At 44.2% G+C, this 24,577-nt stretch overlaps 1 protein-coding gene across 5 annotated transcripts in view; it reads right to left on the reverse strand.

Annotated features, from left to right (window-relative positions):
* Nucleotides 1-11,268: 11,268 nt before the first annotated feature.
* LOC133363794 (alpha-2-macroglobulin-like protein 1) overlaps nucleotides 11,269-24,577 on the reverse strand; it is a 178,864-nt gene continuing 165,555 nt past the window's right edge. For 3 of the 5 annotated variants that reach the window (XM_061583281.1, XM_061583261.1, XM_061583300.1), the window contains 4 exons: nucleotides 21,419-21,487; nucleotides 20,964-21,066; nucleotides 17,569-17,610; nucleotides 11,269-12,547 (listed from right to left, as the gene is read on the reverse strand). In XM_061583281.1, the coding sequence (XP_061439265.1) occupies nucleotides 12,522-12,547; nucleotides 17,569-17,610; nucleotides 20,964-21,066; nucleotides 21,419-21,487 (240 nt within the window). In that variant the 3' untranslated portion in view covers nucleotides 11,269-12,521. Of the gene's footprint in view, nucleotides 12,548-17,568; nucleotides 17,697-20,963; nucleotides 21,067-21,418; nucleotides 21,488-24,577 lie in introns of those variants that run through there. The other 2 variants (XM_061583270.1, XM_061583290.1) reach the window with 2 other exon arrangements.

The raw sequence follows: 24,577 nt of genomic DNA on the forward strand, positions 1-24,577 counted from the left end.
AAAGTAGCAAATTGCTGCAGAAATGCGGAGAACTGAATTTAAGACTGGAAAAATGAGAAACTGAAAGAACTGAAATGGACAGATTTTTCTGTCCCTACTTGGATACAAATAAAATTCGTCACTGGCTTCTCAAGTGGGTTGCCAAAAAAAGATGCTGGTCTGGTTCAGTATTCAAAGTTCTCCATGAACTACTCTCACTTTAAGAAAACAATTAAGAAAAATAAATTTATCTCACAGTGCTTAGTCAACCTCACCAGTGCACCATTAAGGAAGCACTTTACCAGTTTACATTTTCAAACTATGCTCACTGCGAATCTTGAGGGTAGATAGTATAAAATTCCCATGGAACAGCACATTTGCCCTTGTGGGCAGAGTCAAGCAGAGGACATTAAACATTAAGTCTTACACTGCCCCTTGAATGAAGCAGTAAGAAGCAGGATGCTGGGTTAGATTATGGCTAACTTCATAGAATCATAGAATCGTAGAGTTCAAGAGGCCTACAGAGCCATCAAGTCCAAGCCCCTGCTCAATGCTGGAATCCAAATTAAAGCATACCCAACAGGTTGCTGTCCAGCTGCCTCTTGAGTGCCTCCAGTGCTGGAGAGCCCACCACCTCCCTAGGTAATTGGTTCCTTTGTCATACCACTCTAACAGGAAGTTTTTCCTGATGTTCAGTCGAAATCTGGCTTCCTGCAACTTGAGTCCATTATTCCATGCCCTGCACTCTGGGATGATTGAGAAGAGATCTGGGCCCTCCTTTCAGTTTTCAAGAACTTGAACAGTGCTATATCTCCCCTCAGTCTTCTTTTCTCAAGGCTAAACATGTCGAGTTCTTTCAGTCTAATGTGAAGTATTGGTTCCCCTCTATTCAGCACTGGTTAGGCCTCATCTTGAGTACTGCATCCAGTTCTGGACACCTCACTTTAAGAAGGATGCAGACAAACCGGAACAGGTTCAGAGGAGGATCAGGGGAGTGAAACAAAGAGGAGAGACTGAAAGAACTGGGCATGTTTAGCCTTGAGAAGAGAAGACTGAGGGGGGATATGATAGCACTCTTCAAGCACTTGAAAAGTTGCCACCCAGAGGAGGGCCGGGATCTCTTCTTGATTGTCCCAGAGTGCAGGAAATGGAATAATGGGATCAAGTTGCAGGAAGCCAGATTTCAACTGAACAGCATGAAAACTTCCCAACAGAGTGGTACAACAATCGAACCAATTACACAGGGATGTGGTGAGCTCTCCTACACTAGAGACATTCAAGAGGCAGTAGACAGCCACCTGTATTTGGAAACTATTCTTCTGTTAATGCAGCCTAAAATAGCATTTGCCTTTTTTGCAGCCACATCACACTGTTCACTCATGTTCAGCTTGTGATCAACAACAATCCCATGATGCTTCTCGCATGTAGTATTGTTGAGCCAAGTATACCCCATCTTATAACTGTATATTTGGTTTCTTTTTCCTAGGTGTAGAACTTTGCACTTATCCCTGTTAAATTTCATTCTGTTGTTTTCAGCCCAATGCTCCAGCCTATGAAGATCACCTTGAATTTTGTTTCTGTCTTCCAGGGTATTAGCTATCCCTCCCAATTTTGTTTCATCTGCAAATTTGGTAAGCACTCCCTGCACCCCCTCTTCCAAGTCATTAATAAAAATGTTGAAGAGCACTGGGCCAGGACCGAGCCCTGTGGCACCCCACTCATTACCTCCCTCCAGTTTAAGAATGAATGAATGAATGAATGAATAAATGAATGAATTTATTCTTACGGTCGGAGACCAATATAAAACATCAAAAATATTAGTACAATACAGGTTAAAACAAGAAGCACTTTCTGTGCAAAGGCTGGTACTGCCTAAAAGACCAGTGCTCAGGACTGTACAGACGGTTGGACTAGCAATATTCTGCGATGTGTAATTGCTGTGGCACAGAATCTCACGACCTGCTTGTAATTTGAGGGTTTTGGTCTGATAAAAGATATCTGACATAAAATGCAGCGTCCCTACCCAAAATTTTTTGGATAATCGGGGTAATAGTTAAAAGATGAAAATCGTGATAAAAAGCACAAGCTAAAAGTACATGGCCAACAGTTTCCACTACGCCCACACCACAAGGGCATAGGCGCTCAGCAAAAGGAATCTTTTGGTATCTGCCATCTAGGAGAGCTGACGGTAGTACATAAAGCTTCTCCAGCGTGAATGCCTTTCTGAGCCTAGAGGTGGAAAGGGAAGTTAGATAGTGCACAGGGGCAAAAGTTCCGATGGTAAGAGTAGGGCCAGGGTTGGTCACTACCAGGGAATGGTGGTTTTGGAGTTCAATGTCTAGGATTCTTTGATGGATAGCCTGCCTCGCATTGCAGAGGCCTAGCAGAAAAATGGCGGAGAGGGAGAAACCTAGACTTAAGAATTTCCTATTTAGTGTTTTTTTCCACCTTGATTGGTATACATCTGAGAGTACAAGGGGGGCGAGTCCCACAGGGGAAAACAGCAATTTCAGCCAAAACCTAGCCTTGAGCATCCGTATGCGGGCCTCTATTGTGGGCAGCCCTGCTTCAAGGCGCAAAATGCTGTTAGGAACATATGGTGGAATACACAGAATGGATCTCAAAAATCTGGTTTGAACAGGTTCAAAGGAAGAGTATTTGGAGTAGGGAACCATATAACATTTGGGAGATGACTTTCGCCACAAAGACTTGTATAGCAGAGGGAACATATTGCCCTCCCTTCGTATAAAAGAACAAAAGGAGCGCCTTAGAGTTCCTCTGAGCACTGATGATGGCGTTCCTAGCATGAAGATGCCATGTTCCAGAAGAATGGAAGGTCACTCCCAAGTACCGATACGAAGATACTTGTTCAATTGGGAGACCGTTTAGGTGTCAACGGTGCTTCCCCTTTTTCCTGGTGAACACTAATACCTTCGTCTTGTCCTGGTTGATGACAGTTCCTTGGAGCAGTGGTCAGCGAGAGCTTTCAGCAGTTGTCGCAGGCCAGTACTAGATAGCAAGATGAGAACTGCGTTGTCTGCATACAAAAGGATAAACACGGGTTTATTCAAGAGGGTGGGGGGATGGGATGGAACCTGCACCAAGGATCCGACCAGGGAATTTATATAAAAGTTGAACACGGTGGGGGCTAAGACGCAACCCTGTTTGACGCCCTTGAAGGTAGCAATAGACCTGGTCAGGTGGCCAGCATTGTTGCACCTAATGCGTAATGTGGTGTTTTCGTGGAGGCATCGTATGAGTGCTAAAAGGCATCTGTCAATATTGGTGGTCTCAAATTTTTCCCAGAGCTTGTCTCTGGGAATGAGATCAAAGGCTGACTTGAAGTCTATAAAAGCCGTATAGAGACTTTCCCTCCTTTTAGATAAGTATTTTTCCACTAGGTGTCGGAGAACCAACACATGGTCCATGGTGGAGCACTCCACTATGAAGCCAGCTTGTTCCTCCGCCAAGATGTTTTCCTGGTACAGCCAGCTTTGCAATTTTTCGAGTAGATGAGAGGCATATAATTTGCTGGCGATGTTTAGTAAACTGATAGGTCTATAATTAGCTGGATCAGATCGGCTGCCTTTTTTATAAATTGGGATAATAATAGCTAATTCCCAATCTTCAGGAATACAGGCAGTGCGATCTATACTCGTGAAAAGGGCTGCCAGGACCGGGGCCCACCACTCAATGTTGGATTTAAATATTTCAGGGGGGTGTTAACGGGCCCGGGTGACTTGCCTGGCTTCAATTTTGTAATTAATGTGGAAACTTCCTTGACAGATACCGGAGGCCAGTCAGGGAAATCCAACTCTGCATGTTGGATTCGATTCTGTCCCCTTGAGTAGATGTTGTAGAAGTGCTGTTCTCAGGATTGCACAGAGATGTAATAGTCCAGGCTGATGAACGGTCTGGGCCATCCCCTGGCCACAAACTGCCAGAAGGTGGCAGCGTCTTTAGCCCTTGAGGCCTGAATTAGGGATTGCCAATGCTGGGTCTGAGCCAGTTTTTTTTTTCTTAATTAGTAGTTTATATCTCTTCTTCAATGCTAAGCATTCAATGGGAAGTGCAGGGAGATCCTTATCCCTGTAGGCTCTGTATTTCGTGATTAAAAGTTTTTTCAAGTCAAGGCATTCTCGGTCAAACCAGGGTTTAGAGTTGTGTGGACAAGTATGTGGCCTTGTCGTGGACTTGGTGATTAAACATTTTTGAAGATCCGCGATCAGGTCTTGGTATGCCACGAGTAGAGTTTCCCCGGAAGCCGCCGTTAGGATAGTGTCACGCTGACGAAGGCATCTAGGTGAGTGTAGTGTTCCTTTAAGATCCATCTCAGTTCTAGTTGACCATTTGACACGCGCAGTTCTTGCTGCATAATCTGGTTCCTTGACCGGGAGCCAGTTGGCGAGAGGAAACACATTGCCACAACAAAGGGATAAGATCAATGGGAGATGGTCACTTTCCGTGCGATTGCCTACTGTGCAATTAGATACTGTACTTAGAAGGTCAGAAGATACAATAAAGAAGTCTATGACAGACGCACCAGATCCAGAGAGGTAGGTGAACTCACCACTTCTATCACCATCACCATGACCAGATTCAAACTATGTAACATTTGAAGTAGACAATAACTGACGTAGTTGCATCCTGAGCCTTTAGATTGTCTGGCCGGTAAATTGAGCGCCTCATCTGCAGGTGGGGGAATTTCGTGAAAATAGGCATATAAAGCCCTGTCGTTCGAACCTATTCTGGCATTGAAATCGCCAGCGATCATCACCATGGCTTCAGGAAATAGCGAGGACAGATTGGTAATATATCGCTCTAGCTTCTGACTGATAGCTTTTACCATAGTTTTCTGGCGAAGCGGGGGCAAATAAACATTAATGAGTAAGAGCCTAGCCTGATTGGATCCAATAAGTAGCGACATGGCTAGCCCAGGGAGAGAGGTTAGACTGCTGATGGTGGCAAGTAAATTTGTGGCAACCAGCACAGTAAGGCCACTTTTGAGCCGACCGCCTTTGTTGCTTGGCATTGCCTTCGGCGAGTAAGCAGAGAAGCCATTCAGTTCGACTTGCGCTCTGGCCCACGTCTCCTGAAGGAGAATAATATCATGTCTGTTCACAAAGTCTAAAAAAGAGGGGTCCATGACTTTATTCCTCCATCCAGCAATGTTCCAGGACAAAATAGAAATCCGGGGAGTAAGAGAACTCGTGATGTGTCAAGCTGACCTAGCTTGAGTCTTGATATTTAGATGGACAGTTGGCACGTTGTGGGAAATGAGAGAGCTGGGTAGAGTGGTCGATTCAGCCGGTGAGGAGTTTATTATCTCTAAGGAGGGATCCAGCCGGCTGACATTTGAGATTGTCACCTTGGATGGAATAGAAGGAAGGGCCACTAGAGTGGACACCTTATGCGGGGATCCCTCTTCGCTTTTATCCAGTTGTCTCATGTCAGTCCAGGAGGGAGCTGGGCATGTGCACTCTGTGTTCTTTGGGTTGCATTTTTGTGCTGTTTTTAATGCTGGTAGGTTGATTTCTGCTACAGTCTGTGGAAGAGAAGTGCCTTTGTTCACGGGAGAGATCGATGTTGGTGCCTAAGACCTATCAGAGTTGGTAACTTGCGGCTCATCAACAACCTCCGTCGATCGATGTTTTTCATTCTTGAAGCAGATCTCATGCTCAGGTTTTGACAGTCCGTCACAAAGATGCGTTATCAGTCTCTGGAGTCTAGAGATAATGTCCATTTGAGCTGAGGATGGGAGAGCACCGAAGGCACTGAATAGTCTCTCCTCGTCTTCATTGAACAAAATCCGTCCATTGTTGTTTTCAGGGGTGTATTCGGGACCTTCCAGCCCATTGTTAGTCACATTGTCCTGAATCAAATGGGCTTCGTGAAGGGGAGGCTCTGACTTGGGCTCTAGCTCGATAGAATTCTTTGCCAACTTGCGTGCTGGTTTTGTCGGTCTGGCTTTGCCGGGCGCACTTTGTTGGATGGAAGAGAGAGGACAGTTAGGGCCTGAGGCCAAGCAGTGTTCTCAAAGAGCCTTTGCGTTGTGATTCCAATTGTATGAAGCGCATCTTTGTTTATAAGATGGAGACTAGCTTTGTCAGGATTGCTAAAGGTCACCTCTATGCGAGCGTTGATGGAGTTGTAATGGAGATATTCTATATGATTAATATCATCCAAAGTGAAGAGACCTGGTGTAATGGTTTCTAGGGTCTTCAGAAGATGAACTTTGCATTCAATCTGCGTGCGATGACCGTAGGATTTAGAACTTTTGGCAATTAAGTACTAATCACCATCTGGCCTCAGGCACCAGACTCTGGGGATGTTTAGGTTCCTGGAGTACAAGAGTCCACGGATTCTGCTGCTCAGAGTTCTGTAGCTGAGGCGAGCTATCAGTAAAAGGAGGCGGTAAGAATGGAATTGCCACTACATCAGAGAGATTAGAGTTAGTTTTGTCATCCTTGGGAGAGTCATCCCGCTTTACAGCTTTGGTTTCTTGGCTGTTCCTCATATTGAGAATAGAGTCTAATAATTTGAAGAGTTTAGCAAAGTTCATTTTCCTATAGCGATGGAACTTGATCTGTTTAATATTTTTACTCTTTTTGACAGTGTTGTTCCTTCTTTTTCTAGAAGATCTCTTGTAATCCTTGTTGCCCTTCCACTTAGGGTTGCTGGACTGCAATAGTTGTACTGAGCCAGTGCATTGTCGAGTAGTCTTTGTGTCATTTTCATGTTGTAAGCCAAATTTCCTATAGGCTTCCACCAATGTAGTTAGTAACTTATTGGATTCAGTCAGGAAATCTTTGATACAGATTATATCCCTGGTTATCGTATAGAGCCAGCACTCGAGTGAGAGCTGGTCAGGTTGGTCTTGTGAGTTCACCTCTATTGTTGAGTCAGGTATCCTGTTTGGATTCGTGCTGGATTTTGAATAATTGGGGCTTGACTGCTTGAGTTGCTGGGAGCTCCCGTTGTTTGTTTCATGAGATAGCTTATTCACCAGTGTGCTTATTCACCATGCTCAGCCAGGCTCTCTGCTAGCTCTATCTCCAGTGCAAGGTTGGAGGGAAGGGGGTCAGCAAAGTCCATTTGAAGGGCCCCATTAGTGTCCAGGGACCAATCCAGGAGAGTGTTAGGCTGGTTTATAATGGCTGGTTCAGACTCCATAACCGTTGTGACATAGTTCTTATCGAGTCTCTGTGCATCCTCTGGCGTGTCTAATCTCTCTGTCTTCACTTTTTGCGGGGGGAATGTATAATTTTTGACTGCTTTGATCTTTTTGTATGTGGGGGCGGCTCACAATATGGGAGCATTCCCAGTTTTCTGTATGCATTTCTGGTGTAGACCATAATAAGATGCTATCACTTTAAAAGAAAAAAAGAGCTGAAATTACAGCTGCTATTGTCCAGGAGAAGCAAAAGAGCAGGGTTAAAGCAGAATAATTCCTTGTTTATTCTATTTTTTGGGGGGGGAGCTCTGACAGCCCAACAGGCACGCCGTGAGTGGGAGAAAGTGCGGCAAGTTATAAGTTGTAAAAATTGCTTACTCTTCATCTGCAGTAGTCCCAGATAGGTGAGAATTAGGAGATGGACGCTGAGCAGAACAGAAAAACAGTCCTCCACACGCTCAAGGACAGCCAAAACGAAGGCCAAGAAACAATGATTGGTGTTGAAGTTAGTAAATCAACATGCCAAGTGAAAAATAGTGAGGCTGCAGCTGCAGTTTGAAGAGCACTGAAAGAGAATAGTCTGGAGAGCGGCTGAAGTGGCGTCTTCCTATCAGTCTGCCATCTCCCCCCCCCCCCAGTTTATGGAGGGATCATTGATAACCACTCTTTGAGTACGATTCTGTAGCTAACTGTGGATCCACCCAATAGTTGTTCCATCCAGCCCACATTTAGCTAGCATGCTAATCAGAATATCATGGGGCACTTCGTCAAAAGCTCTGCTGAAGTAGAGATATATTATATCCACAGCATTCCCGATCAAGAAATTAGGTAAGATTAGTCTAGCAGGATTTGTTCTTGATAAATCCATGTTGGCTTCTAGTAATCACTGCATTGTTTTCAAGGTGCTTACAGATTGACTGCGTCATAATTTGCTCCAGAATTTTCCCAGGGATCAAGGTCAGGCTGACTGGTCTGTAGTTCCCAGGTTTCTCCTTTTTGCTCTTTTTGAAGATAAGGACATTAGCCCTCCTCCAGTCATCCGGCACTTCACCCATCCTCCACGATTTCACCAAGATCTTCAGCCAGTTCCTTCAATACTCTAGAATGCAGTTCGTCAGGCCCTGAAGATTTGAACTCATTCAAAGTGATTAGGTATTCCTGTTGTCTATCAATTTCAAGCTGCAATCCTGCCCCTTCAACTTCACGTTTAGCAGGAGGGTCATAGATGCTCTTTTGGGAGAAGACTGAGCCAGAGTAGGAACATCTGCCTTTTCTTTGTCATCTGTTATCATTCTGCTTTCCTCATTGAATCGCTGTATCACCATTTCTTTTCTTTGTCTGTTGCTATGGATGTACTGTCATGAAGAAAGCTTTTTTGTTGCTTATGGCATTTCTCACTAACCTCAGCTCATTCTCAGCTTTAGCCTTCCTGACGCCATCCCTGCAATTCCGTGATACCTGCCTGTACTCTTCCTCTGCGGCCTGGCCTTCCTTCCACTTCCTGTATGTGCCCTTTTTGGTTTTCATGTCATCTCTAAGCATCTCCCCCCTTTTTTCCTTCATGGAATTTTTTGCCATTATGCCTTTAGAATTTCCTTTTTTAGAAACTCCCACCCATCTTGGACTCCTTTTCTCATTAGGGTCACTTGCCGCAGACCTTTCCTTACCATTGTTCTGAATTTATTAAAATCAGCTTTCCTGAAGTCCAGGGTTCACGTATGGCTACCCTCAGCTTTTGCTTCCTTTAAAATCAAGAACTCAAGTATAGCGTGGTCACTTTCCCCCAGAGTTCCCATAACTGCCACTTCATCCACCAAGTCATCTCTATTGGTTAGAATTAAGTCCAGGATAGCTGATCCTCTAGTTGCTTCCTCCACTTTCTGTAGGAGAAAGTTATCTCCAACACAAATCAGGAATTTTTTGGAGGGGCCGTGTTTGGCAAAAAAATTCATCCAACAGATATCAAGGTAATTGAAGTCCCCCATTACTACTAAATCATGCCTCCTCAAAACATTGGCACTTTGCTGTTCAAAAGTTTCATCCTCGTCTTCTTGATTGGGTGGTCAGTAGTAGACTCCAACTACCTTTTATTCCTTGCCCCATTTATTTTAATCCAGATACTAACAATGGAGCTACCAAGCTCATCCTCCTGTATTGCTGTGCAGGGATATATATTTTTAACATATAGTGCAACTCTGCCTCTCTTTCTATTCTGTCTGTTCTTTTTCAGCAAGTTATATCCTTCAATTCCTGTATTCCAGTTATACCTATCAAGTCATATTTACTCTCCTGTATCAGAGAGCCAGTGTGGTGTAGTGGTTAAGGTGCTGGACTACAACCTGGGAGACCAGGGTTCAAATCCCCACACAGCCATGAAGCTCACTGGGTGACCTTGGGCCAGTCACTGCCTCTCAGCCTCAGAGGAAGGCAATGGTAAGCCACCTCCAAATACTGCTTACAGTGAAAACCCTGTTCATAGGGTCACCATAAGTCGGGATTGACTTGAAGGCAGTCCGTTTCATTTTTTCATTATGAGTTCAAGTTCGTTGTTTGTTTCCCATACTCTGGGTATTAGTATGCAGACATCAAAGACCATGTGATTTGCGGCTGGCTGCCTTCCTACATTTTGATGAAGACTATTGCTGGGCCCCATTAGAACCATTACCTCAGTTCCTCTTACTGTGCACAAGCCTGCATTGTTACCTCCAAGTTTACGTCTCTCTCCCCCTTGGGATTCAGTTTAAAGCTCTCCTGATGAAGTTCTCCATGCTGTGGCCAGAAGCAGAATATGGCTCAGAAGCAGAATGCATTTCCTTATGTTAGCTACCAAGTGGCCATTTTTACTTTTATCTTTTAAAACCAGAAAGAGATCTGTATTTGCAAATCCTGCTAGATGTCTGACAAAATTATAGTTTTAGACTTGCCCTAGAATCTGGACCACTTTTATTAGTGTTATAACTACTATTTGACATTTTGAACTCAGTTTTATTTTATCTTATGTTTGAACATATGTTTTAATGCTTTAAAATTCTACTGGACATATGATTTATTGATGTTTTTGTGTATGTTCTGATTTGCTGTGTTATGACCTGGGGTTACAACATTAAACTTACACTACGCAAGCTTTGAATGGATCTAGTGGATTTTTACAGTGACGAGCAGTGTCAGGTTTTGCTCTGCATGACACCCTCTTCAACATGCTTGATGCCTCTGGATGCTCACCAGTCTGCTGATATTTCTCTGTTCCCATTGTTCATGCCCTTTTGTGGCCACCCTCCATTAATACCACTCCCTGGGAAGGTCAGTGCAGAGTGGTGAAAATGCAGGTTGGGGGAGGAATTCCTACCTATCCTCTGAAGTCAGCTAATTCTGCAGCTAATTACGAACGGATGGGCAGATGCTGAGTTGCCTTCCAATTGTTCCTGGCAAGTGGGCTCTCAGCCTTAAATAGCTGGCTGGTGCCCATCCCATTGACATGGGTGCCTGGAGCTCTGTGGCTGGCTGTTGGTGCATCATCCCATGGCTGCTATGTCACAGCTGGGTTAACAGGACCCTTCTGGATGGTAGAGACAACTACTCTATTTGAAATACTGATTTGTCTCAACTTTTAAAAAAACCTTTCAATTTGTGATGATACAGCTTCAATTTAAAGAATGAGCACTTGGTGCTGTGTTCTAAGACCTCTTCCTGTTGGGACTGGAGTCATGGTGACGTGGGCAGGGCAATCTTCATTATGGGAGTGGTGATTTGTAATTTCCCCCTCTCCATTGAATGGTTTTTCATGGCTGTGGTCTGAAGAGATAGAGGGATGGCTTTTCTTCTCCCCCGAGATGTTCCTGACTCTGCCCTGTTTTGGCATCTTCACTGGCATAGCAGATGTGTTGTGTTCCACCAGCACATCTAAGCAGTTGTACTGGTGTATCTTGTGGCAGTGGTATACCTGGCATTGCACCAGTATAGGGGGGCTTCCACCATATTCTATAACCCCTCAGCCAACATATCTCAGTTATAGAATTGCACCTTAAATACACCAAAATGTTTACCACTGAAGAAAGCTAAAACCATGTAAAAGGGAATGTTTACCTGGGCTTAGAAACAGAATACAGACTTTAGCATTATCATGCAGAAAGAGCAGAAACTCTTTATTTCAGAAAATAATTATCCTTGTAAAGTAATTCAGTAGCAGTACATTTGGATATTTACTTAAACTTTAGATCATTGAACTCTTCAATATTATATCTTCATTATGCACAATAGTGACTATATGACAATGTTACTTTGAACCCATATTTATTCTTTTTGTACCCTGGTTCTTGCAACTAGATAATATATCAAGTCCCCACCGACAGAATCAGTGTCTTAAAGTTCCATAGCTTCTTATTCCAACTTTAAGTTTCATGGACTTCAGAAAATTGAAGGTTTGCAGAAATTAACAAACTTTTCATTCTTTTCACATATTTTGTTCTCTGATTGCTTATGTCTGTTTTCAAGCACTCCATTCTTCCATCTGATACAAATGGTGGAAGAGTCTGAGGCAAGTGACAAGGAAGAGGTGCCAGAAGTTATGTTGGAGAAAGGCCACGTTGCCATCCAATGTTAGGAGCAATGTGCATGGAAAACCCCTAGACTAGACTAGTATTTGTTGTGTATGCCACAATATTTGAACGCCCTATGTTTCCTTGTGTAGAGATCTAGGCAAATGCAGCAGAGCAATGCTATCATTACTACTACATCTCAATCACCAGTATGAATTGATTCTGAAGACATTGCTTTAAAGCGTATTGCACTCATCTTTCTGAAAGAGAAAATATTTCATAAGATTCCCCCTTCCCCCAAAATTCTATTTTAGGTCAATAGGAATGGAAGGGGGTCCCCTAATTGTCCAGATCCCTCTCCCAAGCCTTCACATCTCTACATGTGTACTGTCACTTGCTTCTACCAGCTGCTTTTAGAATACCCATCCCAAAATATGCACATGTGTACTATGGGCAATGCCAACAATAGCACTTCATTGTCCACTTGTGCATGAGCAGAAAGCACCTCTGTGCACATGTGGAAAGCTACCAGTTTTTCCCCTTGACTGCAGCTTCTTACACTCGCCAAAAAGCTACTTCAGAGGGTTGGCAGACCCTCTCCGGCGTAATATGCCATGCAGCATTTTGGGAGATAAGAGAACTGCATGCACAAGGGGGAAATCAGTGACTTCCCTATGCACATGCAGAAGTGCTTTCTGTTTACACACAGAGATCTTAAGCCACAGTCTGTACATGACCCAAAAAAGCAGTCACAAAACAATAATCTAAGATGGGGGATCTTCTCCAGCAATATGATTGTTCACATGGGTGTGGTTCTTTTCTTGGATGCAGAACTAGTGGTGGTCTTTCTTTGTGCTCTCTGTGGGAAGAAATACAAACAAAATAAGACACTATATCTTGAGCTTTTGTGGGTCCAGGCCACTGCAACACTGGGAGATAGTGAATGCATTGTATGGATATTCAGAGAAAGGGGAACAATTCCTGCTGGGAGGAAGGGTGGGATACAAATAAAATAAATAATAATAATAAAAATGATAATATCAACTTACTGAAGGAAACAGTGAAGAACAGAGGGATAAGGAACAGCAGGTACAGGCGAGAATTGGGAGATGCACGGGATGACAGTGAGCAAATCCAGTTATGCAATGCTTTGGCTGCAGGCTAGAATGAAGACTGGAGCTGCTTCATGCAGTGGCAGCAGCTGTACACTGGGGCAGTAGGGTACAGGGCAGAAGGCTAAGCAACTAAGGGCTTATCCAAACGGAGCAGGATAATCCACGGTTTCCATATTCGGTTTGTCATCTGATAGTCCTCACTTTGCCTTTTAGTTCGCTCTTTCCCAATTAAAAAAAAAGACTCCTACATTCTTTTTGCTTTTTCCAAGCTCCGCCTCTAAAACCTCCCCCTGTCAACCAATTGGTCAGCAAAAAAATGATGTATGCTCCGCTCCCCCTTTGCAAGGAAGCACAATATGGCTGTAAAGGAGTTCTCGCCTGGGAAGGAAAGGCTGCTGGTTGGTTTCATGCCTGCCTTGTTTGTATTTGCGTTATTATGCTTAAATGAATGTATGCTTTTCTGCCTTTATTGATATTTAAGGAGATACACATGCTGGCAATTGCACTTATTTCTCCAAAAAAGCAAGAAACGTGCCACCACCACCCCTCCTTCTCCCTTTCCTTCCCAGGGAGAATGAACAGGCTTGAAACCGACCAGAAGCCCTTTTCTTGTTTGTATTTGCAATATTACACTTAAACGAATGTATGCTTTTCTGATTTGAAGCAAAAATCCCAGCAAGTAGAATGAAATTGAGAAGGCTTTCAGAGGCAGGCTGAAACCGACCATCTCCCCCTTTGTCGCTTGCTGTGCATTGCAGATCTCACCCAGAGTGGCCACCCTGTTTGCAGGCTGGCAAAAAATAAAATGCATCTGCACAATAGTTGCAGACACCCCCCCCCAACACCCCACCATTGCGATGATTGGTTCAATTTTCCTGGGCTTATTCTCACACATGCGCAAAAGTGCAGATACGTGATTGGCTGGAATGAGGAGAAGGGGCAAGAGGAAACGCCCAAGAACCGCCCATCAGCTGTAAAGTCCGTGGTATTGCATCCTAACTCCTGAAGGCACAGCGGATGATTCCCGATTTTAAACAGCAAATTTTTGCCGGTATTGCAAGGAGCGGATTTAACCCGCGAAAATGCGTAACAGTGCGAGACGTCATTTGGACGACCGAAAAATAATGAACACACATAGCGGGCGTGTCCCACATTTTACAGTCGTCTGGATGAGCCCTAAGAGAAGAGGGAGCCAGAGGTCCAAACAGGCAGAGCATCCTTGGTGCAGACAGCATTTAAGGGGAGGAAGAGAGAAAGAACAATGCTAGGGTCTGGAAGGGGAAAGAAACAGAGAGGTTAAAGGATGGATGGGGAATAGTGAGGCAAGGGATTGCAAGAGGGAAGAAAGAGAGCAAGGCTAATAGCTGTGAGGGTGCAGAAATAGAGGCTGAGGGGGAAAGCCAGAGAAACAGTGGAGGCATGACTAGAGAGAGCAGAAATAGTAGCTAAGGAGTGGGAGGGAGAAGAAAAAGCAAAGAAAGGGGATAGGAAGGGACAGAAATAGTGAGGTTGAGGGAAATGGAGAACTTTTCTGTGCTGTGCTGTTGTATTTTTCATCCAGTACAACACTGAAACCAAACTTCATCATCATAGTTTCCTATTGCTGATTTAAAAACAAATCAGAACAGCCTGCCTGCTTCTGCCTGCCCAGAAGAGGTGTGTTCGCTAAGGTCCTCTTTTTCAGAACAGAAAAGCAGCAGCTATGTAACTGATGGATTCTAATTGGTCAAAAGGACGCCAGAGTAAGATTGGGGAAAATATTTTGAAGTGCTTGCAGTCAATTGGTTTTGGTGTCAACCTTGAATGAACCACTTTATGGAAATCCCAATAAATACTGGTGTCTGGATTAGGGATGGAGAGTCACATTAAAGTCTGCCCATCCCAGTTCTCAGAGGGGTTGGGACAAAGTCCATCCCATCCCATTTGCAGATAGATTATTTTATTATTATTATTTTAAATTTATAACCCATCCCGTCTCCCAGAAGGAGCCCAGGTACAAACAAAAACACTAAAACATCTTTAAAACATCTTAAAATCAAAACATCTTTAAAAACATCAAACAGATTGATAGAAATTTCTTTCAAATCTGTCTGGAAATACACATTTAAAAATACAGTTGAAAGTACTTATGCGGTGGACACTGCCTCCACCCCATTTTTCCCCCATTAAAACTTTTAAAACAGCATGCCCAAGCTAGCGCACATTTTATTTATTTATTTATTTATTTATTTATTTATTTAACTTGTATACCACTTTATATTTCAAAAAATCTCAAAGTGGTTTACATTTCAACAAAAATCAATATAAGTTTTACATTCAATATTATTGCTAATAATAAGAAAAACAATCTACATTTTAAGTAACATAATTGAGCAATACATCTCTAAACAATATACATAACATGAAACCAAAGTGAATCATATACAAAACAAAGAATATAACAATTATAAAGTATATCTAAAAATTCACATGAATATTACAATAAAAGCACGTATACAATATCTTAAGCCTGTTTTAATTGGAATTAACTATTGAGAGGAAACCACTACTAAAAATGGACCCATACAGCATCAGGGCCACCAGCATTGGAGAACAAAGAAAAAATGAGTCTTTGAACTTCACAGAGGATTCGGGGGTGCTGCAACTGGCTGGTTACATTCACCAAAAGATAACTCAAATCTTGTATCTAACAAAATCTTATGAGGTGTTCTGTTTTTGGTGCCACAGACCTCATGGCCCTTCATCAAGACCTCTGCTTCCAGTGTAGCCCACACCCCAGGGCTTTCCTCATCTGACTGCCTGATGGCCTTCAGCTCAGTCCACGCCATCCCAACCATGGTGTCCCAGATCAGCCCTTTGTTCCAGACTTCCACAATCAAGCCCAAGTCCAGGCGGCTGATCTCAAAAAGAAAGTCTTGTTCCCAGCATGGCTGGTCCCCTGGAACACCAGCAGTTGTGCTCTTCACATTTTGTACCTTAAAATGCCTCATTGTTTTTGCTCACTTCCTGCCTTGGGCCAGTTACTCATAGTTTGATGATGCACAGACAGCAAGTCCCTCTGGGAGCAATAAGACTTGTTGACATTCCATTGCTCCTAGGAGGAACTGTATGGAAAAACAATGGCTGCCCTCAGTGTTTACACCCTCTTTGTAACCTTTATTGTCACATCTGAAATGGTTCTTGGTCTATAACACATACTGTTCTAATCACAATTGTTCATTTGAACCAGTCACACACACATACACACTTTTATTTATCCACATGAGATATGAAATGGTGACAAGATTGGCTCTATGTGGGATATTGCTACACCCGCTTCAATTATTTGAAGTCTATGCAGTCTATGGTTGTTCTCAAGCAGGTGTCGGGAACCTCTGCCCATGGGTCAAACTTGGCCTGCCAGGGGTCCCTCTTTAGCCCATGAGGCCATTTTCTTCAAGCCATGCCTACCTGCCCCACACCTGATGTCATACGTGATGTACAGACACGGTTTAAAATGAATAATTGCACACTTAAAATGAGCTCTGATTGTTCCTTTACTTGGAGCAAGGTTAGCTCCTCCGGCCATCAGCTGAGGATTTGCCTCACTCCAGGGACATTTTGCAGGAGAAGTCCTTGTGCAGCCGGTGCCTGCAAAAGGCAGACTTTTTTTCTCTCCCCACTCCACAATCAGCATGGGAGAAAGAAACCTGCTTTTTGAAGGAATTGGCTGTATGAGGGACTTCTTCATACAACAGATACCTGAAAAATGCTCCTGGAGCAAGACACACCCTCAGCTGATGGGTGGAAGGGAGAAGTGCTTTGCCAGCCCTGTCCTTGGTGCGTCCCACAGTGCCAAGCATAGGGCTGGCAACAGCCCTCGCACTGGGGCTCCCAACCACAAGGGAATTTCTAGCTGGATGGGACAACCCATCTGTCAATCACGTGGTGTCATAATGCCATGTGACTACCGGATGGTTGTCCTGCCCACCTGTTAAAGTTGGCCCATGGGCCCAAAAAAGTTCCCCACCCATTTTCAAGAGCGTTCTACCAGTTAAGAATTTCCTTCCATGAAGTGTCAGAAGAGATTATTTAAATCCAGTGAGGAATTGGATCCGTTTGCTGGGCCAGATAATTTATCTCCCCCCACCATCACTGGGCCAAATTGGACAGAGAGACAGGGAGACCAACCTGGCAATCTCCTGATATCACAATGATATCAGGTGACACAAAGAGTCAATGATCAGCTGACCATCGTAGCTTGTGCAGTGCTGTGCAATGGACTTCACAAGCCCCAGCCACCAGCTTATTATTGGAATTTGTGGGGTCCTATACATAGTGCTTTGCACAGGGCTTTGCAGACACTGTCAATCAGCTCTGATGGGTGGTGCCTGCAAACCCTCTTTTGGTGAGCCAAATCTTTACCTACCCAACACCTGACATTATACATGACATCAGGTGTAGGGCAAATGGGTGTAGCTTGGCCAAAATGACCTCAGCGGCCAAATGGGGATGCCCGTGGCCTAATTTGGCCCATGAGCTGAAGGTTTCTCACCACTTACTTAAATCAAAAGGAATAATATGTTAATCACTTGCTCAAAGTGTTTTTTCCTCATTATAACAGTTCATCCAACAGATGGTTCTCATTACGTTATAAGGAAGAGTAGCTCCTGAGCAAATAAAGTATAAGTGACACCACCTGAGTTCATCCATGGCAGTTCAGAACTGCTGTGACTTTCCTCTGCTTTCTGAAATGTGCCCAAGAGTAGCCCTATTCCATCCTTACCTGTGCTGCAGGGAGCGTCATATTCAGCATCCGCTTTGTCTTCTGTGTGTGTGAGAGAACAGATGATGAGATGAACAGGAAGCCCCAACACCATCTTCTCTCCAAGCCCCATTAGCATTTCTGTAGAACTGGGGGGGGGATATGGGGGGGGATCCTCTAAAAATGTCTGGATTACAACTCCCATCATGCCTGACCATTGTCCAGCTCCCATCAGCCCCAGCCAGCTTGGAGCCCAGCAGCATCTGGCAGCCACAACTTGCTCAACTTACTTGTTGAATAATCTTAGAAACTGTAGACATTAGCCATTCTAAAATGGGATTATTTCTCCCTATATTTATAGCGCAAAGTAGACTTGTGAAACTCCCTCCCCAGGCAGGCTCACTTGGTGCCTGCAGTAATAGCTTAACACTTTTCAGTGCCAAGCAGATATCTTATTTTCCCAGGCTACTAATCTCTAATGTATTTTCCTTTCTGCTGGGTTTGTGTTTTAGAGCTCCTCTTTACTGTTGTTCAACTCTTTTACCGATTATTGCTGTTTATTATACAGCCACGAGAATGGCTGTTTACTGTAGCCACCGTGGATTTTTCCCATTCCACAATGTTAAACTGAAAATACCCCCATGCCATTCTGATCCTTCCCATAAGCTAATTTCAAAACAAAACCATAAAACTTATAGTTCTGAATTCAGAAACACTCTCAATTTTCATGGTGATACACAAAACAGTCAAAGAGAATCGAGAGTTCAAAGTCTAAGAACAGAGAAAAAACCTCAGAGCCCTTTTGGACTTTTTTCTCTGAGTTCTCATAACCTGTTGAAATTCATTAAAAATCAGCCCTGTTCACAGAGTACCTGTAATCCTAATACTGACCTTGCCCCATACTCTGACCTTCAACTTCTGCAGTTTAAAAGTTAAAAAAAATGCCTGGCTTATTTTTAATTAATTTAAGAAATTTTGGCTGGAAGCCTATGATAACGTGGGGCATGCTCAGTAAGAACCAAATGTCAGTGTTCTAAAAGCCAGACTCACAGCTGCTGGGCTTGCCTAATCAGGGGACCACACCCACACTAGACTTTGATTTCACTTGACCAGTCATGGCTTCCCTCAGAGAATCCTGGGAAATGTAGTTTGTGAAGGGTGCTGAGAGGAAACTCCTATTCCACTGACAGAGCTCCAGTGGCCAGACTGGTTTAACAGTCAGCCACTCTGATTGAAGGTCTGTGAGGGAAACAGGGCATCTCCTAGCAACTCTCAGCACCCTTCACTAGTTACACTTCCCAGGATTTTTTGAGAGAAGCCATGACTGTCCAAAGCAAAATAAAGGCCTGGTGTGGATGTGGCCAAGGACAGCTTTGGTTTAAAGTTGGCTGGGAGGCTACATGTGCCTGCTGTAGAATAAAAAGGTGGGGGAAACGCTGAAAAGCAGCGATACTGTTCACAATGTTTTCCTTTTGGAAAGGAAAGGGGCTTCCCCTCTGCCCAGTGCCCACCCACCCAATCTCCTCCCCCAACCCCTCCCCTCCCTCTGAATACCATTTACCATGAAAAGCCTATTCATAGGGTCGCCATAAGTCGGGATCGACTTGAAGGCAGTCCGTTTCCATTTTCAAACATGATTGCACATAAATAAATCCCACTGAACTCAAAACGTATGCAAATGATCAAACCCAACCTCCCTTCTCCTCCCCTATCCCCTCCCTCTTGCCCATTCCCTCCCCCTTCCTTTGCCCCTCCCTCCCCATCCCCATCCCCTTCCAATACTCTTCTTCCCCCTCCTCCCCATGGTCAGTTTTTCCTATCCTAACCATGATTGCATAGGAGTAAATCCCATTGAACTCAATAAGCATGCAAATGATCAGACCTGCTTTCCCCCTCAGTCCCCTCTCATCTCCCTTCCTCCTCCCCCCTCTTCCTTCTTCCTCCTCCCCTGCCCACTCCAGCCCTCCCTCCCTCCCCCCAGTCAATTTTACCTATCCTAAGCATAATTGCACGGGAGTAAATCACACTGAATTCAATAAACATGCAAATGATGAAAACTGTCCTTCTCATCCCCTTCCCCTCCTGCCTGCTCCCATACCAGTCCTCCCCTCCCCTTTTTCTCCCTTCCCTCCTCCTCCTCCCCTCCCCATCCCCTGTGGTCATTCACCTATCCTAAGCATGATTGCAGGGAACTAAATCCCACTGAACTCAATAAGTATGCAAATGATCAATCCATTCTCAGCAAACTTGCACAAGATCCCATTTCTTACCTCCCGGATTAAAAAGCAGGGAAATTCACTAATAGGCAAAAAAACCTTGCAGTTTAGGAATGTACCTATAGCCCACAGATATTTCTACCAAACTTTAAAAAGCAGGGAAATTGGGCAGCTATAGTGAATGTACCATGGGAGCAGGAGACCTGAACTCCTCTCTGAGATATTGTACTGCCCTACAAAATTGTCAAAATGCAAACACAATTTCGGTTGGTCTTTCACAGTCCAATCCACTTGCTGTGTAGCTTGCAAGAATTTGGTAACTATGGCCAAGCAATAAAGCGATTGATATACTCATTTAACATCAAATTTGTAGGGCAGTCCAATATCTCAGAGAGGAGGTCAGGTCTCCTGCTTCCCTGGTGCATTTTCCATAGCTGCCCAATTTTCCTGCTGTTTAAAGTTTGATAGAAATATCTGTGGGCAATAGGTACATTCTTAAACTGCAAGGTTTTTTGCCTATTAGTGAATTGTTTATAGCTTATTGTAAACTGCCCTGGAAGTATTTAAGTAAGGGAAGTACAAGAATGTTACAAGCAATGTTTCCTTAGGGCCTTTTTAAATATATATATATACTTTTTATTCTACTGGGCCTTCTTTTTTAAAAAAAGTGAGACAGCCTGAACTGAAGTGATCCTTGCAAAAAATACAGCATTGATATTTTTATTCTGTAGAGTCAAGGAGATAAAGAGGTGAGTGGATTCAGGCATTTACTTACTGTATCGAAGCCATAACTTCTTTCACTACGCTTGTGACAGGGACTGCTGACCAAACTCCACTTTCGTGCATATCTCTATGTGTCTATATGAGCATTAAGTTGCCACTCAAAATTCACAGATGAAACTACTTTTAGGAGACATTTTATCAGTGCCAGATACTGACAGATGTGGATGTACATGTCAAAACATGGTTTGGATAAACAGTGTGAAATTACCATGAATTCACCTATACACACACTCAACATGAAGAAAGACATAGAATTGAAATAAAGGAGTACTGAAAGTCCCCTATAGACGTCTTTGGGGAGCATACAGTTAGAAAGCAAGGAATTTGGAGACAGGCAATATTGTGAGGGCAAAGACAGGGTGGTCTATAAATGCAGATAGTGATGAATGATACCCATTCCAGCACTGAGATGCTTACCTGGATGGTAATAATCATAGACTTTTACTGTTGCTGGCTTTAGATCCACCACTTCTGTTTCCTGGTCCACAGACAAACTAAAGCTTTGAACATTTTTATCCAGCTGAAGAGAGAAAAGAGACAAAAATAGTAGGTAGCTGTGATGGTCCATTAGAGAGAGAAAGAGAAACAAAAGTAGGATAATTTCTTTATTAGGACCAACTACAGTATCACAATGTGATAGGCAAGCTTTCGAGTTCCCCAGAACAAGATGTTAAGTAAAAAAGAGGAAATAAGGAAAGGTCTTTCATCTAAACAAGATTTCTCCCTGGTACTTTTCCTACAAACAAGAACTGTAGTTCCATGCCCTCTTTCCCTCGATCCTGGATGGAGCATCACCTTGAATAAATATCCCAGAATCCCTTCTCCATATCCCTGCTTTATGTCAACCTGACAGAGATATGCGTAGCCCTTACCTGATCTAGGTAGATGCTGATCTTGTCAGGCTCAAATTCCACCTTTTTAACTAGGGGCTTCTGTAGCAGCTGTCAGGATATAAAAGAAATAGACACAGTTAGTGAACTTTGTCTGGATTAAGCAGGCAGCCATAATGGTAGATGAAGAGACAGCTGGTGTCCCCTAAAATCTGGGCTTGTACAAAAGCACCTCTCAAGGATGACAGTTTTATACATCCTTGCAATTGTTGCATAGAAAATGAATAAAGGGTTTCTCATTCCAAGACTCGCTTAAATATATATCATACTCCATAACTTGTCTCCACATCAGAAGTTGAGTGAGTGTATAACTTTCAGCAGCAGAAAGTTTACCTTTCTACAATAATATAGCAGGAAATCTAGAACTGAAGATCACAGCAGGTTCTTGGTAGACATGCACAAACAGTAAACAATTTCAATTATATTATAATTATATTTAATTACTTGCAAAAATAGCATATTATACATTTTATCTTTCAAATAATTTTTGAACAGAAATTTGAAAAAGTGTACATGCTGCAGCATATGATGGCATAAGTCTAAATTTTCCTGGGCTGTTTAAGACAGCAGTTTATTTGTCTAATTTAAACCTTCCCAAAATGAAGCTTTAATTTATTTATTTATTTATTTATTGGATTTCTTACTCGCCCATCTGGCCAGCCATCCAGCCACTCTGGGCGATGTACAAAATGAACAAAATAACACAAAATGACACACCAATACAATAACATTAAAATCTAAAAGCGATAATGGTAAAATCTAAACCACCCCAAAGGCCTGCCTGAAGAGCCAGGTCTTCAAGGCCCGGCAGAAACTCATCATAGAAAGGGCATGGCGGAGATCATTTGCGAGGGAGTTCCACAGGGTGGGGGCCACAATTGAAAAAGCCCTCTCTCTAGTCCTCACCAGTCTGGCTGTTTTGACTGCTGGGATAGAGAGAAGGTCTTTTGAGGCCAATCTTGTTAGGCGGCATAGCTGATGATGCTGGAGGCGCTCCTTTAGATAGACTGGGCCAAAACCGTGTAGGGATTTAAGGGTCAAAACCAACACCTTGAATTGGGCCCGGTAAGCAACTGGTAGCCAGTGCAACTCTTTGAACACTGGAGTTACGTGATCTCGCCGGCGGCTGCCTTTAATCAGGCAAACCGCCGCGTTCTGAACCATTTGCAGCTTCTGGACCGTTTTCAAGGGTAACCCCACATAGAGTGCATTACAGTAGTCAAGGCAAGAGGAGACCAGGTCATGTACCACTGATGGGAGCAGATGATTGGGAAGGTAGGGGCACAGCCTCCGTATCAGATGGAGTTGATACAGCGCCGCCCGGCTCACAGCCGAGACTTGAGCCTCCATTGACAGCTGGGAGTCAAGAATGACCCCCAGGCTGCGGATCTGGTCTTTCAGGGGCAATTGTACCCCATTGAGCACCAGGTCAACATCCCCCAGCCTTCCCTTGTCTCCCACAAACAGTACCTTGGTTTTGTCAAGGTTCAGCTTCAGCTTATTCCTTCCCATCCAGCCACTCACCGACTCCAGGCACTGGGACAGGGTTTCTACAGCCAACCTCAGTGAAGATTTGAATGAGAGATAGAGCTGCGTGTCATCTGCATACTGGTGATACTGCAGCCCAAATCTTCTGATGATAGCCCCCAGCGGCTTTATATAGATGTTGAACAGCATCGGGGAGAGGATGGAACCCTGTGGCACCCCACAAGTGAGAGACCAAGGATCCGAAACCTCATCCCCCAATGCCACTCTCTGGTACCTACCAGAGAGGAAGGAATGGAACCACTGCAGAACAGTGCCCCCTATGCCTAACCTCTTCAGGCGGTCCAGGAGGATAACGTGGTCAACGGTATCAAAAGCTGCTGAGAGATCCAGGAGGACAAGGAAGGTGCATTCGCCCCATCCAACACCCTCCTCATATCATCCACCAAGGCGACCAAGGCTGTTTCAGTCCCATGTCCAGGCCTGAAGCCCAAGTGAAATGGATCGATAATCCGCTTCCTCCAAGTGCGCTTGCAACTGCTTCGCCACCACCCGCTCAACTGCCTTGCCCAAGAATGGTAAGTTTGAGATTGGGCGGAAGTTGTTTAAATCTTGGGGATCCAAGAAGGGCTTCTTTAAAATTGGTTTTATTACTGCCTCCTTGAAAGCTGATAGCATCACGCCCTCTTCCAAGGACGCATTTACCACCGCCTTGACCCCCTCGCCCAGTCTATTCTTGCAGTTCATGATGAACCACGATAGGCAGGGATCAAGTAAGCAGCTGGTTGGCCGTAAGGTTGCAAGCACCTTGTCCACTTCATCAGAAGGAAGAAGCTGGAACCAATCCCACATCACCAAAAAACCACTGGCCGACTCTGGCTCACTCACTGTATCCACAGCGTGTGGAATCGTACTCTTTAGATGATCGATTTTATCCGCAAAGTGCTTCGCAAACTCATCACAGGAGGTTTTAGAATGTCCCATCGGTTCCGAAGCAACTGGACCGACCAGGCTTCGGACCGCTTGGAACAGCCTCCTGGGACAGCACTCTGCGGATGCAATAGAGGCAGCATAGAAATCCTTCTTTGCTGCTCTTATCACCACATGCAGCCACTCTAACCCGTGTCCTATCGTCCTCGGAGCGAGATTTCTGCCACCGGCATTCTAGCCGTCTCACCTCCCGCCTCAGAATTCGCAGCCATGGAGTATACCATGGTGCTGTCTGAGTCCTATTCAGGGGGAGAGGGCATTTCGGAACCACCTGGTCTAATGCCCTGGTGATTGCCTCATTCCACTCCTTTACCAGGGAGTCGACTGAGTGCCTGTCTGCAGGCTCCATAAAATCCCCAAGCTCATTCAGGAATCCATCTGGATCCATCAAATGCCTGGGGCGGACCATCCTAATGGGTCCTTTGCCCCCACGGAGGGTGTGTGGCATCGAAAGGTCTACTCTCACCGAATAGTGATCTGACCATGACAAGGGGGTAAGAGATGTACCCCCATTTTCAGATCACTCCCCTCCTCTCCTGAGGCAAATACAAGATCAAGTGCATGACCAGCTACATGGTGGGCCCCATGGACATAAGGCGCAGTTCCCAGGAAGCCATGGTTTCCATGAAATCCCGAGGTGCCCCTGTGAGGGCAGCCCCAGCATGT

The sequence above is a fragment of the Rhineura floridana genome, chromosome 1, assembly GCF_030035675.1.
Source record: "Rhineura floridana isolate rRhiFlo1 chromosome 1, rRhiFlo1.hap2, whole genome shotgun sequence".
Lineage (NCBI taxonomy): Eukaryota > Metazoa > Chordata > Lepidosauria > Squamata > Rhineuridae > Rhineura > Rhineura floridana.